General features: G+C 43.1%; 1 protein-coding gene across 1 annotated transcript in view; it reads left to right on the forward strand.

Moving 5' to 3' along the window:
- The window catches only part of rasgrf2b (Ras protein-specific guanine nucleotide-releasing factor 2b), a 210,223-nt gene that overhangs the window by 136,215 nt on the left and 55,516 nt on the right, over nt 1–18,492 (forward strand). The window contains exons 15-16 of the mRNA XM_067982782.1: nt 759–1,147; nt 12,940–13,104. Coding sequence (XP_067838883.1) covers nt 759–1,147; nt 12,940–13,104 — 554 coding nt within the window. The remainder of the gene's footprint in view (nt 1–758; nt 1,148–12,939; nt 13,105–18,492) is intronic.

Consider the following 18,492-nt stretch of genomic DNA (forward strand, 5'->3'; position numbering starts at 1 on the left):
AACAATATCCAATCCCCCATTCCCAATCTGGTGAGCTCCCAACATCAGGCTCAAATGGACTGGAAGCTCACATAGATTATTATAATTAAATTGACCCTGGAAGTTCCAGCACTTATCCAGTTGGATTCCATGGTGCCCACATCCCATTGGATCTGTACATGGACCTGAAAATCATTACATAGCCACACAGTTTTCTCTGCACTGTCTCAACATTATCCTTTTAAACCAAATTCATAAAAGCAGCCACCATAGCATCAGTATATATTTCCATTTCCCACATCAGCCATTGTTTTAGTTTCTCTGTGATTATCAATTCCAAGCCAGCGCTGTATTATGGGCAGTTTTGTTTCATTGTCATTGCTGTCCACTTAACTGGATTAAAACTGCCCAAATTTCTTTATGTATGACTATAGAATGGAATTACATCTTATAAGCTTGGCTTACATTCAGACATATGTCACAGAGCTGAGATTTTTCTGATAGAATTAACACTTCATATTCTATCAGGTAGGGCTAGTAAACTTCATCAGAAGATGCAACATTTGCTAGTTATTGATTTACTAGATTGTTATATATTAAGCCAACTAGTAAGTCCAGAACAAGGTGGATACCTACCAAGTGGTTTATGTGTAACTTATCTGAGTATTTAATATTGACAATTGATGGTTATCATTTGTGCAGTGAGACATATCCTGGAATCCTGTGGCAATTGGATTGCTTCAATTATCCAATTCAATAAATTCCCTTTTCATTCATAGGTCACTGGAACTGTTTTTTGCAACTAATCAAAGCAACAGATCTGAGCACGTGAATGATGGAAAGTCCCCAAGATTGTGTCGGAAATTTTCTTCGCCTCCTCCCCTGTCTGTCTCTCGGATGTCCTCTCCTGTCCGAACTCGGAAACTTTCACTCAGCTCCCCTGTGAATTCTAGAATAGGAGCTCTTGACCTTTCCACTTCCTCCACATCTAGTACTTCTACCTCTGCTTACAGCCCAGCTACCTCTCCACCTCCCCTAGTAAGCAAAGTACCACTGGATCTGAGCAAAGGTCCCTCATCCCCAGACCAGTGTCCTCTGTCTACAGAGGAAAATTCAGAGCATCCCCGCATTGATATATGCAGCAAGTTAAGAAGAAGCTTCAGGAGAGGTACAGAAAATACTTTACTTATTTGTTATTATTAGATTTTGTCCCTCTTCTATGATAATTGCTTGCCTACTTTTTCTGCTAATTTTCTCTCTTTATGTCATATCCTTTGAGGCTATTTGCCAATACACATTCTCCAGGCAAGAGAGTGGGAAGGTCCTAATTACAAACTTTGTCACTGCTTTAAATGTTATTTTGTAATGGGTCAACAAATGGATTAGGTTTAATGATCAGTTTTTAAAAATATTTGTTTCCCTATTTATCCCTTCATTTAGCCAATATAAATCACCTGCTTATCTAGGAGGATAAGATGGCCTACCTATGGACATCTCCATGGACACGATTAATCTTTAGCAAACCATCAGGAGATGCACCTGAGCAATGTGGACAGGTTTCCCTCTCTCCTCCAAATGGCTCAGCTGAGATGGCCAAACTCATCCATTGTCCCAAGAACTGAGGAAACTTACCTGACTAAATTTAATGGATTTATCTGACAGGCAGGTCTGGAATATAAATTCATAGAGTTTGGAGGCAGGGCTGTGCTGCATTGCATTGCTAGACAACCATACAGCCTGCTACTTTATTCAATCAGGAAGGTGATGGTGATCTAGGCTAAGGCAGCTATGATGTATCACTTTGAGAAAAATACTGTTCTCCATAAGAGCTATCACTCTGTGACCTAACCAAGAACTGAGAAAATCCAGTAGGAATATGACAGGCAAATCATCCTGTCAAACAGAAAAGTTTTTTTTTAAATGCAACAATTGGGATAATTTTAAGTGTTCATTTTAATGTATTTTAATTATCTTCATTTTTAATGTTTTTCAATTAACTTCATTTTAGCTGTGTTTCATCTATTATTTGCATTGTATGTTTGTTTGCTGTTGACTGTCAATAACTGAACATTGGAGATAGCTGAAAGCTAGTCAGGATGGATGATTAGTAGAAAAGTTAAAAGAAAGTATGAGATGCCCTTTAAGACTCTTTCAAAGTCTGGTTATGATGATAGAGGTTTTCAGTTTATTGTTATGTTAACTTTTAACAGTCTCTCCAATTTGTTCCAAAATCAGAGGTACAACTCTGTTTATTAAAATATTATTTCACCGTATTTGTTCCAGGAGGGGAACTTCGTACAAATAAGCTAGCAGTCTAGAAAAAAAAGTGAAGTAGCAATATTTTTGTCAAAAGTTACTTCCACTTTGAAAAAAAGTAAAAGAAAACATTTAAGAGATCATCCCAAATATTTGCCTTGATAGGTCAAGTTAGCCATTTTCTGTCCTTATTAATTGAGCTCCATGATATCTGAGTTTTTATGTCATTACCTATAAGATCTAACATTTTTTTGTTTGTGTTGACATTTTAAAAAGACTCTGGACCTGAGTTTGTTGCTCCTGATATTATGCAACTCAAAAGGTATTACAACTCTCTATAATGTAAGCAAATAGAACTTTACTCTGATATTGGTGGAATGGTATTCTGGGCTTGGTCTTTGTTCTTGTTTTCAAATTGATCCATGACCTTGCCTTAGCTTACTGCTCCAATCTCAGCCCTACACTTCAACATGCACCCTCCGCACTTCCAACTCTGGCCTTCTATTTATCTTTCCCTCACTCTGCTGCACCTTGGTTTTAAAATGAAAAAAGACTTGTATTTATATAGCGCCTTTCATGACCTCAGGACATCCCAAAGCGCCTTACAACTAATAAAGTACTTTTGACCTGTGGTCACTGCTGTAATGTAGGAAATGCACAAACAGAAATATGATAATGCCCTGATAATCTGTTTCAGTGGTGTTGGTTGAGTGATAAATATCGGCCAGTACACTGGGGAGAACTCACCTGCTCTTAGGATCATTGATCATGAGGACGGAACTAAAATGGAGCAAAAATAACCTACAGAATAGTGGCAGTAGTGGGAGTGGTGAAGTTTTCAAGATCAGTCGTCATAGATCAATGTAGTTCAAATGTATATCCCCTGTGGTGGAGCATGATATTGAGACAAGTGCTACCCTGTTACAACATTAAGATCTGGTTTACATTCATTACTTCTCCAAAGATGCAGCTTTCCCATCAACACTATTACATAGTGTATTCATATGTTTTCAGCAGGGAGTATTTTTAGGTACAAAAAGATCTGAAACCACAGGAATTAGAATTAATTAATGGAGCCAAATGTTTTGCTTTACAGCAAAATATGTAATGAATAACTAAGTAAGCTACTATTTCTAAAACAAACCTTGTAATGCTCTTCTACCTGACATAAATGTATAATCCTTTGTGCTTACAGCACAATAGGGTTGTAAGGCCTTTTCTTCGCACTTTCCACACAACTTTAACCTTTCCTTTTTACACACACATTCAAACATTTATCACAAAAAAGCCTAAAGTTTTTGAAAAAAATGTTCACACTGTTCCTTTTTAAAAAAAAATTAACACTTCGTGCTTGGCATACTCAGGGCTACGACAGAAATATTGTGTTAGAAACATTCCCCTCAGCCAGGAGCTGCTCAGATTTGATGGTAAGATGTGTCTACAATCTTTAGATAAACCACTCAAAGTAGTTGTATTATACGTAGGAGGGAGCTAAAGGCTGGAGCATAGTGATGGGAGTCAGGCGCATCTGTAGACTAAGAAAGCTTTAGTTTCTTAGTTTATGATATTAGGGGTGAATCTCTTCGGGGCATCTCCCGTTCGGCTGCAATAACTTCAGGGGAAGTTTAGCCAAAACCCCGTTTATGACAGCGGAGCGGGAGAAGACCCAAAGAAATTCATTCCCATTGTTTCAGTCTGTTGGTTGGATTGGTGCCTTATAATCTGTACAGGACAGTGAATTTTCCCACTATTCATTGTAAAAGTAACCTGGAATACTGCAGGTCCTGCAGCAGAAAACTAATAGCAGCAGGTCCTAGGGAAAAAATCTAATATTTCCCAAAAATCAACATTCATTCAGGCCCTACTTCTTCAATCAGCAATAGGATCAAAACACTCCAATAGCACGGTGAAGAATTATGAAGAAAATTCACTACCTGAAATGTATTATAAAGCAGGCAGTGATCTAATTGTAGGGTTCAGATGGCAAGCATAAACTGCTCAGGCACTGCTCTCATGGTTTAGGACATCATTTGAACCCCTCAATGTGATTACAATCTTGCAATTCACTGAGGGGGTACCGATTATCCTCTCTTTGCACTTGTTTATTATTTTGTTCTCCAATATATTGTAAAGAAATAGTGCGAACTTGCTGGCTACCAAAGACACCATTTGGCATCATCCTCAATGGTAGGCCAGGTCCAGGGAAAATGCCAGATGGTGTTTTTATTGTAGCTGCTCAGATTGGATGTGGGCGATAACAAATGACATCGCAGCTGCAGTGCATAGTGCATAGAAAATTGTGTTAATCTCTTAGAGACCCTAGTGACATTTTTGAGCCATATCTCAAGTTTCATCAAAATTAGACTGTATTGTAAATGGAGACAGCATACACACAAACCATGTTCACACAGCATTGCGTTTACTGAGTGTCATTTTTGAATTGTAATGGGCTGCTTTTATGTCTAGTTCTAATAGCATATATCTAGCTTGCTAACTTAATCACAGATTATGTATGGTACAATTTGGTATTTGTCTAACTAGAGATTGTATTTGATTGTACACATACAATAAGAAGTTATTTTCTTAACATGATGGGCCATAGATTCACAATTATGTCATGCTCCTTCTTTCAATACTGCAAAAAGTGTCTTAGATCAGAAAACTTCCATCCAATCGCTTGTACCTGTGTATTAACTCAGTTTATCTAGTTCCCAAGTCGTTTCCTCTGCTCCCAGCTCCTCTTTTTTGCTTGGTCAATCATCTGATAACCTCAGGCATGCTGCTCACCTCTTCATCCCCCGCAGTTTAGTTGCTGGCTGACCTGAGTATTTCTTCATTGCCTAGCTCTACTCAGGCAACGTGTAGTGTTCAACTTCTTCTTGGTCTCTAGATGTACTTGCACCTGCTGCCAGCCATGGCCATTCATAACACTCTCCTGGTACTTGCTATGTTTGGTTAGTACCTTGCTGGCTTAGTGGTTGGGAGTCTCCACCATGATATTCATCTATTACCTTTACCCACTTTCTATCATCCTCACTGAGCTATCTGGCTATATCTACCTCTCTTTTGCTAACTTGACTATTGACCATCTGACAATGGGTCACAATAAAGCACCTCCTTGGCCCTGGCTCCCTGTATTTATTGATTGCCTTCTGTGTATTTACTTGGCACAGGGTTGTTTCTGCTATTTATGTTCTCCTGGCATAAGGTTTCTAGTCACTACTCTCCATATGTTCTCCCAGCATGGGGCTGTTTCTCACTACCCTATATATTTTCACTACCTTGTATGCGTTGTCCAGCAAAGGGCTATTACTATTGCCCAGGTGTCAGAATCATTTTCTATTTTTACCAGTTAAATTCAGGCAAACTGCACAGTGGTACTCTTGTTAACCCACCAAATTGGTGGTCTTAAATGGTTTCTTCAAGTTGCCCCATATTTATGACGATTCTCATATTCAGTGAATGTAACGGGTCTCTATAATTCTACGGCAAGATGACAGCAAACTTTACTAATCTATAGAGCTTTGTATTAATGTTTTTCCTGCTTGCTTTGAAAATTCTGGCTAAGAGGGGGTATTTTTAAACAAATAATCCAAATGCTATTTTCCTCCTTCCTACACATATCAGCGAGTTGGTAGCATTGTTTACATGAAGTTCATACTGTGGGTGGCAGAGAGAGACAAAGAGAAGCAGAGAGAAGAAAAGGTAGATAAAGACAAATGGGGAGGAAGAAACCGGGCAAACCTGAGACATAGACACAAGAGTGGAAAGAAAGGAAGGAGATATACACACAGGCAGACACATAGACAAAGCAGAGAATGAAAGAGAAAAACAAGAGGAGAAAATACAATCTAACAGGACTAGTCTCCTGTTGGCTGATAACAGATTCAACCATAATGTTTGGGACTGTGGAGAAGTTTGTGACCAAAGTAGGGATTGTGGCAATTAAAGTTGGAGACAGGAGTAGAGAGCCTTAAAGGAACAGCAGCCAAAATGTTATACTTTGGCGGGGATGTAAGATGGGTGATACCAGATCAGCCTGCGGCAGGTGGTGAGCGAACCAACACGAGGGAAAAACTTACTTGACCTCGTCCTCACCAATCTACCTGTCGCAAATGCATCTGTCCATGACAGTATTGGTAGGAGTGACCACCGCACAGTCCTCGCGGAGATGAAATCCCGTCTTCGCACTGAGGACACCATCAAACGTGTTGTGTGGCACTACCACCGTGCTAAATGGGATAGATTCAGAACAGATCGAGCAGCTCAAAACTGGGCATCCATGAGGCGCTGTGGGCCATCAGCAGCAGCAGAATTGTATTCCAGCACAATCTGTAACCTCATGGCCCGGCATATTCCTCACTCTACCATTACCAACAAGCCAGGGGATCAACCCTGGTTCAATGAGGAGTGTAGAAGAGCATGCCAGGAGCAGCACCAGGCGTACCTAAAAATGAGGTGCCAACCTGGTGAAGCTACAACTCAGGACTACATGCATGCTAAACAGCGGAAGCAACATGCTATAGACAGAGCTAAGCGATTCCACAACCAACGGATCAGATCAAAGCTCTGCAGTCCTGCCACATCCAGTCGTGAATGGTGGTGGACAATTAAACAACTAACGGGAGGAGGAGGCTCTGCAAACATCCCCGTTCTCAATGATGGCGGAGTCCAGCACGTGAGTGCAAAAGACAAGGCTGAAGCGTTTGCAACCATCTTCAGCCAGAAGTGCCGAGTGGATAATCCATCTCAGCCTCCTCCCGATATCCCGACCATCACAGAAGCCAGTCTTCGGCCAATTCGATTCACTCCACGTGATATCAAGAAACGGCTGAGTGCACTGGATACAGCAAAGGCTATGGGCCCCGACAACATCCCAGCTGTAGTGCTGAAGACTTGTGCTCCAGAACTAGCTGCGCCTCTAGCCAAGCTGTTCCAGTACAGCTACAACACTGGCATCCACCCGACAATGTGGAAAATTGCCCAGGTATGTCCTGTCCACAAAAAGCAGGACAAATCCAATCCGGCCAATTACCGCCCCATCAGTCTACTCTCAATCATCAGCAAAGTGATGGAAGGTGTCGTCGACAGTGCTATCAAGCGGCACTTACTCACCAATAACCTGCTCACCGATGCTCAGTTTGGGTTCCGCCAGGACCACTCGGCTCCAGACCTCATTACAGCCTTGGTCCAAACATGGACAAAAGAGCTGAATTCCAGAGGTGAGGTGAGAGTGACTGCCGTTGACATCAAGGCAGCATTTGACCGAGTGTGGCACCAAGGAGCCCTAGTAAAATTGAAGTCCATGGGAATCAGGGGGAAAACTCTCCAGTGGCTGGAGTCATACCTAGCACAAAGGAAGATGGTAGTGGTTGTTGGAGGCCAAGCATCTCAGCCCCAGGGCATTGCTGCAGGAGTTCCTCAGGGCAGTGTCCTAGGCCCAACCATCTTCTGCTGCTTCATCAATGACCTTCCCTCCATCATAAGGTCAGAAATGGGGATGTTTGCTGATGACTGCACAGTGTTCAGTTCCATTCGCAACCCCTCAGATAATGAAGCAGTCCGAGCCCGCATGCAGCAAGACCTGGACAACATCCAGGCTTGGGCTGATAAGTGGCAAGTAACATTCGCGCCAGATAAGTGCCAGGCAATGACCATCTCCAACAAGAGAGAGTCTAACCACCTCCCCTTGACATTCAACGGCATTACCATCGCCGAATCCCCCACCATCAACATCCTGGGGGTCACCATTGACCAGAAACTTAACTGGACCAGCCATATAAATACTGTGGCTACGAGAGCAGGTCAGAGGCTGGGTATTCTGCGGCGAGTGACTCACCTCCTGACTCCCCAAAGCCTTTCCACCATCTACAAGGCACAAGTCAGGAGTGTGATGGAATACTCTCCACTTGCCTGGATGAGTGCAGCTCCAACAACACTCAAGAAGCTCGACACCATCCAAGATAAAGCAGCCCGCTTGATTGGCACCCCATCCACCACCCTAAACATTCACTCCCTTCACCACCGGCGCACTGTGGCTGCAGTGTGCACCATCCACAGGATGCACTGCAGCAACTCGCCAAGGCTTCTTCGACAGCACCTCCCAAACCCGCGACCTCTACCACCTAGAAGGACAAGGGCAGCAGGCGCATGGGAACAACACCACCTGCACGTTCCCCTCCAAGTCACACACCATCCCGACTTGGAAATATATCGCCGTTCCTTCATTGTCGCTGTGTCAAAATCCTGGAACTCCCTTCCTAACAGCACTGTGGGAGAACCGTCACCACACGGACTGCAGCGGTTCAAGAAGGCGGCTCACCACCACCTTCTCGAGGGCAATTAGGGATGGGCAATAAATGCTGGCCTTGCCAGCGACGCCCACATCCCATGAACGAATTTTTAAAAAGCGACCCGTTACACACCTGGCCAATTATCCTTTCCATTGACTTCTATTCTACTATATTGCCCTGTAATCTACATTATTTGTATTTGTATTTCCTCATACCAGGCAGCATCCTAATGAATCTCTGTTATATCCTCTCTACAGCCTTTAGTGTGGAGCCCAATACTGCACATCATTATTGCATACCACTGTGCAATATCATTGCATCACTTGCTTGCAAACAAATGCAAAAACCTTTGCTGAGCACTTTTTCAAGAAGACAGTGCCCTGTTAAGCATTTGAGATTTCGGGGTAATCATTTTTTTTCTCCTGTTTCTATGACAATTTTTTAAACCGGCAAATAGATCAACATCTTCAGACTCTGAAAGTTTTGAAATGTGTATGGTGGGGAATATATAACACACACAGTCTGTTGAATCACTGCATACTTTGAAAGAAGTAAAACCGTGCCTTTGCATATGGCCTTTTGACTGATAGCAACGTCATATAAACCCATTCAGTGTTCACCTTTTGTTGTCACATAGCACCTGGGGTAGATTTATCATATACTGATATTTCATTGACACTTTGCTAATGCTTCACTTTATACTTCAATGGAGAAGCCTTCAGTGTGTAGCCATTCCAGATTATCAGCCCAAAAGAACATTTTTAAAATGAGAAACAGACTGTGAGATCTTACTAAAGAAATCTAATTTTGCTTTCCTTTTTGTAGAATGCATCAGTAGTACTTTGGTAGTTTACAGTGCCATGATTTTTGGTGACTTGTGACTGAGAATACATAATTTAACAAATTTCTAAAATTCTTAATCAGAACAAAATCGACTTTAAAAATTCTAGTTTTTATGTTAATTATTTACTAAAACTGTTGCTATTTTGATAGCAGCAGGTCTGGAGTCTCTGTCAGCGGACAAGACAATTCCAGAAGGGTCTCAAGCAGTTGAGTCAGCAGAAGTGTCTCCAGGTAGATCTCCTTCCACCCCATGGCATTTCAAATATCTGTAGTCAGGAGGTGAAAGCACGTTAAGTTTGTAAGAAGAAATACGTAATGAAGAAAAACGATGCTTGGAGTAATTTTTGACATTGTGTTACAGGGACACCTTTTATATTAGGGAATAAAGGTTCTTTTAATAATATTCCATTTTCTCGTGACTGCATTTCCCATATTTTAGAATACTGACATAAAACACCACAGTGCTCCAAGATCAAATATATCTGTCTTTTTACCAAATATGGTAGTACAAAGTGATAGGACATTGGTTTGCTCCCAGAAGGCAAGTTCTTGATTTTGCTGTTGGTGAGGGAGGACGGGAAAAATCACCAAGGGCACCCTTGTGCACCTTCCAGTGGTCAGTTCAACAGGGGACAGTTTGTCTGACCACACCTTTGGTTGGGGAAAGTTTTTGGTCCTGGGAAAGCTTAAAAAAAGCAGGGAAAATTTTAACTATATTATAATTGGGGGAAAATCGATAACTATGTAATTGGTGAGTATTACTAGTGTCTCCAGGACTGTCAAATATTGTGGCCCTGAATTTCCTCGTTGTTGTCAGCACGTACGTTGTTGTTGTGCCGTTGTTACACCATTATTGTGCAAAAAAGATCGAGGAAATTTGCATTTTAGCACTTTATGCCGCTCGTGTCATTATTGCGCTGAACACAAATTTCCTCGATCTTTTTAACAGTGCAAATCTTTCAACTGTGAAAGCCCCTTAGGGCAATTTTCTGTAGCTGCACAAGAATACGGAAGTTTCCTGGGTACACTGGGTTGCTCTTACAATCGGTGTAACTTTACACCCGAAGAATAAATTTAACAGCCTCTTAGCACATCATACGTAAGAGAGGAGTTGATGAACTGAAGAGGGTACCAACTCACTGATTACAGGCTTCCGAGAAACTTTTTTATAACCCATTCCTTCATATTTTTAAATCACTGACACCTGTACTTCATTTTACCGTGGTGATTTTCTCTCTTCCCAGAATTTTTTTTGGGAACCCGACATCACCCAACCCCAAACCCCCACTCAGATCAATTTCAGACAAGGAAAGGCTTTCCCTATCGGCAAACCACTCTATGCCATCATACTGAAGGAAGAATTGCAGCAGCAATGTGTCCAATCCAGAGGAATCAGGCAACATAGCTGAGGACAGCAGCCCCCAGGTAGGACCCTCCCCAGCGCGTGTGCAGGCCGCACCGGTCCTACGAGCACCTCTCTGAGCAGTTGTGCATCCAATGGCTGTGCCTCTCCAAGGGTGCCATTGGGCACACTCTGCTTACTTCATGACGAAGATTTGCAGACTCGCTCCACTGTCACAACTGCTCTGCCCGTGGCCATTAAAATGACAACAACCCTCAACTTTTATGGCTCCGGTGCACGATGCTACCAAGGGGATCTGTGCAACATTAACATGGGAGCTGTCCGGGCAGGCATCCTGTTGGATGATGGATAACCTCTTTTGCAGAGCAGCTGAATTCATCCATGTCAGCATCACCCCCAGGCAGCAGAGGCACAGACCAAAGCACTTCTATAGAATAGTTGGATTCCCCAGGGTGCAGGGTGCCACGATGGCATGCACGTGGCACTGAAAATGCAAACCGAGCAGCTACTGACGCTCATCTGTGATGTAAACCAGGCCGTGATCTCACTAGCCGCTGCATCAGAAGACAGATTCTGCAGGGAGTCTTAATCGACTGAAGTGACAGTACCTCAGCTGTTCCTTCTTCTACACACCATGACGCCATAGCAGATCTCTTTGGCCCAGGAGGACCTTGCCAGGAATTCTCACCTGTGTGAAGAAGTCCCAACCAATGATCTATTTCCTGATTTAATGTAATGTTCATAAATAACAAATCAGGACAGAAGTGCCCAGTGTATTTCAAAGCAAACATTTCTTTTATTGCAAGCTAAGGTGTGGAAGCTTGTGTGTGTGAGGATAAGGCTTGAGTTGAAGAGTGTAGTGAGAGGGGTGAAGCGACAGATGAGGTTGTGTGAGGAAGTTAGAGTGGAGGAAGGCGTTTGGGATTGTGCAAAGCACTTGGTGTGTGTTAGGGGAGTTGTGGGTTCTCCTACCCTCAGTGTAGTGTGAAGGATTAGTAGTGCGAGTGTTGCTTTAAGAGGGTGAAGAGTGTGGTGGTGCCCAGGGTGGGAGGGAGAAATGGGAGTGTTTGGTGACATTCTACCCTTGCCTGCCCTCGTGAAGTGTTTGCACTTCTTTCTGCATTGTTGATCAATCCAGGGTGTAAGGGAGTTGGGAGTCAGTGCCAGTGCCAGCTCCCTGCAGACAGCACAACTAATGTTGGTGTCCAGCTTGGTGAAAGGAAGACCCAGGAGTGTGAGGCTTCTGTCTTGTACGTCTTTGAGGAGAGCTTAGAGATCTTCATCAGAAAAGCCGATTGCGCTTCTTGTATCTGAGTGGTGCCCAGAGGGCACCTAAGTGGGTATGATGGTACCAATCTGGACTGATGCTGTTGGTGAGAGATGCCATCATGTGATTTGGTGAAAATTGCCAGCAAAACCACTTATTGGCTGCTTACCTTGCTGCTGGATAGTGTTCTGCTGCTGCTAGACTTTTGTAGAGTGCTTTTAAAGAGTTAGACCATTGTTGCACTGAAGTTTCCTGGGGAGGCAGGGGGTGGGGGGATGTCATTAACCTACACAGGAGGTTATTTTGACTTTGGGCGATGGTGTAAAACAGATGATATCGGATCAGTTGCCCGTTATACATCTCTCCCGATTTTCAAAAATGGCCATTGTCCAACGCCAAAATTACTCCCACAGTTTCTGTACTCAAGTTACATCAGAGCTTTACCAAAAATATTTAAACTAACTTACCCCAGGAAACTTGTGTGTAACTTCCTCTGCCGGTGAACGGTGTAACTTTCTGGTGCAACAACAGTGTAACTGTCATTGAGGAAATTCAGGGCCTGTAAATTGTATATTACACATGCAACACTATAATGTGGTGTGTATAAAAATTCTGCCATAAACTTTGTTTCTGCAATGAATACTGAAAAAATATAGATATATACATCAATGTCTTATTACAAAACAACATGAAGGAGTGTGTTGGCATAACCTTTTAATATTCTTCACATTCCTTTTCCTAAGTTACATTTAGAACCATTTTACTATATTCCACAACTGCCAAATGAATCCAAATCCCAGCAATGGCTCAATAATGTCATTAGGGTCAAAGGCAAAGTATTAGAATGCTGTACCATTTAGTGTCTTACAATTTGCATTAACTGCACCTACAAACTGGTAGAATTAAGAATTTCCTTTGTGTGATTTTAAATAATGCAGTTCAATCTGGTGTGACGGGACCTGGCTGCAGGGAGATGGACAATGCACGATGCTCTGTGTCTCCTGCTTCAGCATTCGCCATTGCCACAGCGGCAGCAGGACATGGGAGTCCACCAGCCGAAAACACTGGAGTGCAGGAAAAGTTTAGACGAGTTTCTTTGGGAGGTAAAGCTATCCTCTCCTATTCATTTCATTTACTTCACTATGCTAATGGGATGAAAATATCAATAGAAATTGCTGGAAGAGCAGAGCAGGTTAGCAGACATCAGAAAGAGAAAGACAGTTAGCTGCTACAAATGACACATTTATCTGTTTGTTTCTTCGCTCACTGTTGCCTGAGTCCTATAACAGTGATTTACAGGTATTTCCTCCAATCTTGTTCACTGTATTTTCTGCTCATGATGTGGTTCTCTCTGTACTGGGGGGAGGAAAGCAGATTGAGTGGCCTCTGCAAATTTCTGTCCATGATTTCCCTGTTATCATGAAAACTCCTCCCACTTCCCCTTACCATTCTTACTGTAGCTTTTCTATCTTTGGTCTTCTACGTCGTACCAACCAAACTCAATACAACCTTCAGGAAAAGTATCTCGTCTTCCTCTTGGACATAATAAGACCGTCTGGTCTGAACATTGACTTCAAACTCTTCAGATCTTAGTTACTTTCTTGGTCTTCTTGGAATCTCCCATTCACAATCCCCTTTTTTCTCTTTCATTTTGGAGCCATGTTTAACTCACTTTTTATTAATGCTTTATTCTCCTGCCTAACTGAGATGATCATTGTACAGTACAATCCTATACACATTGACTTTGCATTTTACGATGAGTTGCGCTGCTCGCTTTATTGCTCAGGATGAGTTCCTGGCACCTGTTGTCCACCACCAAGGACTCAAACCTACACTTGCCAGTTGCGTAATGAACAACAAGTGATTACCCTCCTTTGGCAGAAGAGTTAGAAGGCTCTCTCTGGGGGTGGAGTTGGCTCCAAGATGACACACCTGACGATAAGAGTTTGGAACCGTTGATTATCTGTGGCAAACTTGATAACCTGATACCTGAGCCAGGCAACATACCGTTAGTGATTGGCCTGCCAATCCATCTCATTGATGGACCTGAGGAAGAAAACCTGCCACTGGGAGCTGGGGTCCTTCCCACTTCACTTCAGGTAAACCCGCTAGCCAGTGCCCTAATGGAGAAGTGTCCAAGCTTTTTGCCTTTGTGGGCCATGAATGTACACCATATCATGTCACCTCACATTCCACATATAAAGATTAAATCCCAGTTTCCATTAATTTGCATATCTATCAAGTTGCGATAATAACAGATGACGTATTCCAATTTGGGATTTATGTATCCATGAGGCAACAGCATTAAGAACAGCACTTTCCAAGCCTCCAGGCCCACAAACTTCAAACAGAATATACTAAAAAAATAAGAAATATAAACACAAATAAAACTGTGTTGATGAACTTCATGGGCCAGGTTTCAAGGCCTTGCTTGAGCCCCAGGGACTGTATTTAGACAACCCTGCCCTAATGGGTAGGGTGGCCTTAGATAGGAAAGCAGCGGGAAGCTGATCAGTGCTGTGAGCTGGTAAGCTGCATGGTTCAAGCCTATTAAACTTCAGCAGTACCCCTATGCACACATGGCAGGGTCTTTAAGTCTTCCCAAACTGCACCTAAGTTCTCTGGGCTTATGAGAAGAAGGTATGTGTTCCATAACAGGCAAATGGAAACTTTACTTACGTGCATTTCTCAGTGGCTTGGTTCAGTAACAAGCATGGTGCTGTGTTTCCATTCATGACAGATATCCAGTTGATCAAATAAAAACTCTTGAATTTTAAAAATCTATTTACATGTATTGTCGCCTCTTTGCAAAAGTAGTTATCATATCTGTACTCTTGACTCTACCTTATCGTTCTTTCCTCTCCTCTTTGTTTTAGTCCTGTAAAGATGCTCTCTCTCCTACACCACCAATTCTAATGAAGGGTCCCACTCAAAATGTTAACCAATGATTCTATCTCAGTCACTGATCGATCTGTGTATTTCCAGTAGTTTTTTATTTTACCTCTGGATGAAAATGTCAGATATTGTTTTCTAATAGCCATTTATTAAAACAGATAAAGTGTAATTCCTAAATGCCTTCATATTGAAAGTGAAGAATAGATGTGCTGGCCCCAAAAATCTGCTGGATGTGATCCTGGCAGTTATACTGAGATTGTGACCACTGGTGCCCTCCAGTACTGAACCTGCCAGAGATGGACGAGTCAGCGGGCAGGCACCTAATTTGTATGGGTCAGGTGGGTGCAAGCACCACTGGACCAAGGAGCGGAGACTCCCTACATCAGTTATTCCCAATTACCCTGCCTGATGACATCTGCCTTACAAGGTATGCTGGAAAAGCCCGGGAACAGTAAAAAGCTGGCACAACCAAGTCCCTACTGTCTTCCGGTAGGTTCCACCAGGCCGGACACCAGCAAAACCCCCATGGATTTTCAGGGATGCTGTCTACATTTCACGACGTGCCTTTTAAGATAGTCTTTCCCTCATATACTTGCACTCCAGATGCTATATATTGTGACTCACAATTTGTCCAGTATGGTTATAGCATGTGATTTTGTGGTTACTTTCAAATACTGACAGCTCCTCACAAACCCAATCTTCTGACCATTTCCAGCTGATATGAATGCCCGTACCTTACTGTTTTGTCACTGGTTAAGCTTCTGAGTAACTTTTGTAAAAGAACATTCGGACAAGGGATGCAGCCACTTAAAAATATGGGAGTAAAAATTGTGTTAGCCTTTATAAAAGTCTAATTTTTTTCAAGGCATGTTTTAGTTTTTCCAAAGGCTGTTTGGGGCAAAAAAAGAATTGCCTGGCAAAACCCAGTAGATGGCAGAATAAATGCGGAGGCACGAAACTGAGCCTACGGGCTAATGTCAGAGCAGTGCTGCGTAGCACTCAAGTTCCCTGTTTGATAGCTGGTGACGTGGAAATGCTGCTGCATGAGGTGGATGTGAGGAGGGTTGCTCTGTTTACCACTCCAAGGCATCCTCCCCAGAGGAGAGCTGGACAATGAGCCTGGCAGGGGGTCGTGGCTAAGTTCAACACTGCATGCACTACCCACAAGACCTGGGAACAGACATGGAAGGAATTGGCACAACCTAAGGAAGCAGCCAAGATAAAACTACACAATGGTATCATTTACCAGGTAGACGGTGCACATATACATGCCACAAAGTGTTGCCAGGCAACCTGTTGCACCTTTACCGCTGGCCCATGCTAAGGCCTCGCTTTTAACTCCAGTGGGTGGGTAACATAAAAAGGTGAGGTGAAAACTCACCTGCTGCTCCAGAAATGAGGCGCGGGCTATTTTAACTCCTGGGCCTCATTTAAATTCCACTGGCAAACTTCCCAGGTGAAAATCGGCAGGAAACGTGGAAAATCACGTGGCCCGTAGGCCGCCCGCTGACATCAGGTAGGTGGCGGATTGGCTTCGGGGGCCATCTCGCGTTGGGGAAGGGAGGGGGTGGGTCTGCAGCAGGGGAGGCTGAAGCTTTCCTTCAGGGATCCGGAGCAGCGCTTGAATCTCCAAGGGAAGTTTTTTAAAATAAAAATGTATCTGTTTGGGCTCTTTCTGGTCCCGACATCCATATGTAAAGAAGGACCATGCCGACTTTGGGTGGATATCCTTACCACCTGCTCAGTAGAACAGGTTAAAATTCGGAATGGTGAGTTCCTGGTGGCTTTCTGGCGGGTAAGTAACCTGGGCAATTTTAACTGCCCACCTACCGGTTTATGCCTGGCAGATAGGTTTAAAATTGTCCCCAAGTCGCGATCATTACTAACCATGTAAACCTAAAGGGTACACATTACAATTGTAAATTACAATTGAAAGCCTTAGCATGCCCATATCTCCAAACTGCTTCATGCATGAAAACATTACAACACAAACGAGCTGTATGATTTATGGTCATTTAATGACACGGCTGTGGCTTCAGCCCATTATGTGTGTCACTGGATACCTGCTCTTTCATTTTATAACATGTCAAAACTATGGTCTAGAAATTCGATTGAGCAGTGCCCGTTTCACAGTGGATAATCGGGCGTGGAAGGGTAATATGGTGTTCGGCATGCTCGCCTGAAGTGCATCGCATGCCACATTGGCTGGGACTCTCTGGAGCCATCTTGAAACAGGCATTAGGCTCATTGCCTATGCAAATCAGAGGCCTAACACCTTTTTCAGGCCCTTTTACTAGGTTAGACTGCAACTGACCGCAGCATAGGCCGTGCATCATGCAATCAGTTTTCTCGAGCACACAGCAGCCAAACCAACGGTCCTGAAAGAGACTGCAGGAGGCTGCCACCAAAAAGGTAAGTACAACATTTTAAAACTGTGGGCCGCTGACGGCTCGTTATTTCCCCCCCCCCTCCTCCGAATTGCCTTTATCCTCACCCAGACTTAACTGCTGCCTTGTCTGTTGTCCCAGCCAGCTGATCATGCCATCTTCCGTGACCAGCAAGCTGCCTATAAGACCATGACTGGTGCCCGCAGCTTGTCACTAATATACAAATTTCCCATGGTCTTGCCGTTGGCCTCTTCAGGCGCAATCCACTTTCTAGGCCTGTATCTCTGCTTGTACAATACGATGGAACCTAATACAAGAGAACAGATCTGAACAGGAGGAGGATTCAGAGATTACAGGTCCTCGACTCCCTTAGAGCCTGGACATCCTTGACTATAAAAGAAAGAAGAACTTGCATTTATATGGCGCCTTTCACACGCTCAGGCTATTCCAAAGTGCTTCACAGCCAATAAAGTACTTTTGAAATGTAGTCACTGTTGTAATGTAGGCAAACATGGCAGCCCACAAACAGCACATGAGATGAACAACCAGTTATTGTGTCATTGGTGGTTTGGCCGCAAAGGGATATAGACGGGTAAGTGAGTGGGTGAGAAGGTGGCCGACGGATTATAATGTGGGAAAATGTGAAATTATCCACTTTGGTAGGAAGAATAGAAAAGCAGAATATTTTTTAAAAGGTGAGACACTAAGAAATGTTGATATTCAGAGGGATTTGGATGTCCTTGTACACAAATCACAGAAAGTTAACATTCAGGTACAGTAAGCAATTAGGAAGCAAATTGTTTGTTAGCCTTTATTGCAAGGGGGTTGGAGTATAAGAGTAAGGAGGTCTTGCTGCAATTATATCGGGCTCTGGTGAGACCACACCTGGAGTACAGTGTACAGCTTCGGTCTCTTTACCTAAGGAAGGATATACTTACTTTAGAGAGGGTGCAATGAAGGTTCACTAGATTGATTCCTAGGATGATAGGGTTGTCCTATGAGAAGAGATTGAGTAGAATGGGCCTATATTCTCTGGAGTTTAGAAGAATGAGAGGTGATCTCATTGAAACCTATAAAATTCTTAGAGGGCTTGACAGGGTAGATGCTGAGAGGTTGTTTCCCCTGGCTGGAGAGACTTGAACTAGGGGTCATAGTCTCAAGATAAGAGGTCAGCCATTTAGGACCAAGATGAGGAGGAATTTCTTCACT

This window comes from Heptranchias perlo, chromosome 4 (genome assembly GCF_035084215.1).
Source record: "Heptranchias perlo isolate sHepPer1 chromosome 4, sHepPer1.hap1, whole genome shotgun sequence".
Classification (NCBI taxonomy): domain Eukaryota; kingdom Metazoa; phylum Chordata; class Chondrichthyes; order Hexanchiformes; family Hexanchidae; genus Heptranchias; species Heptranchias perlo.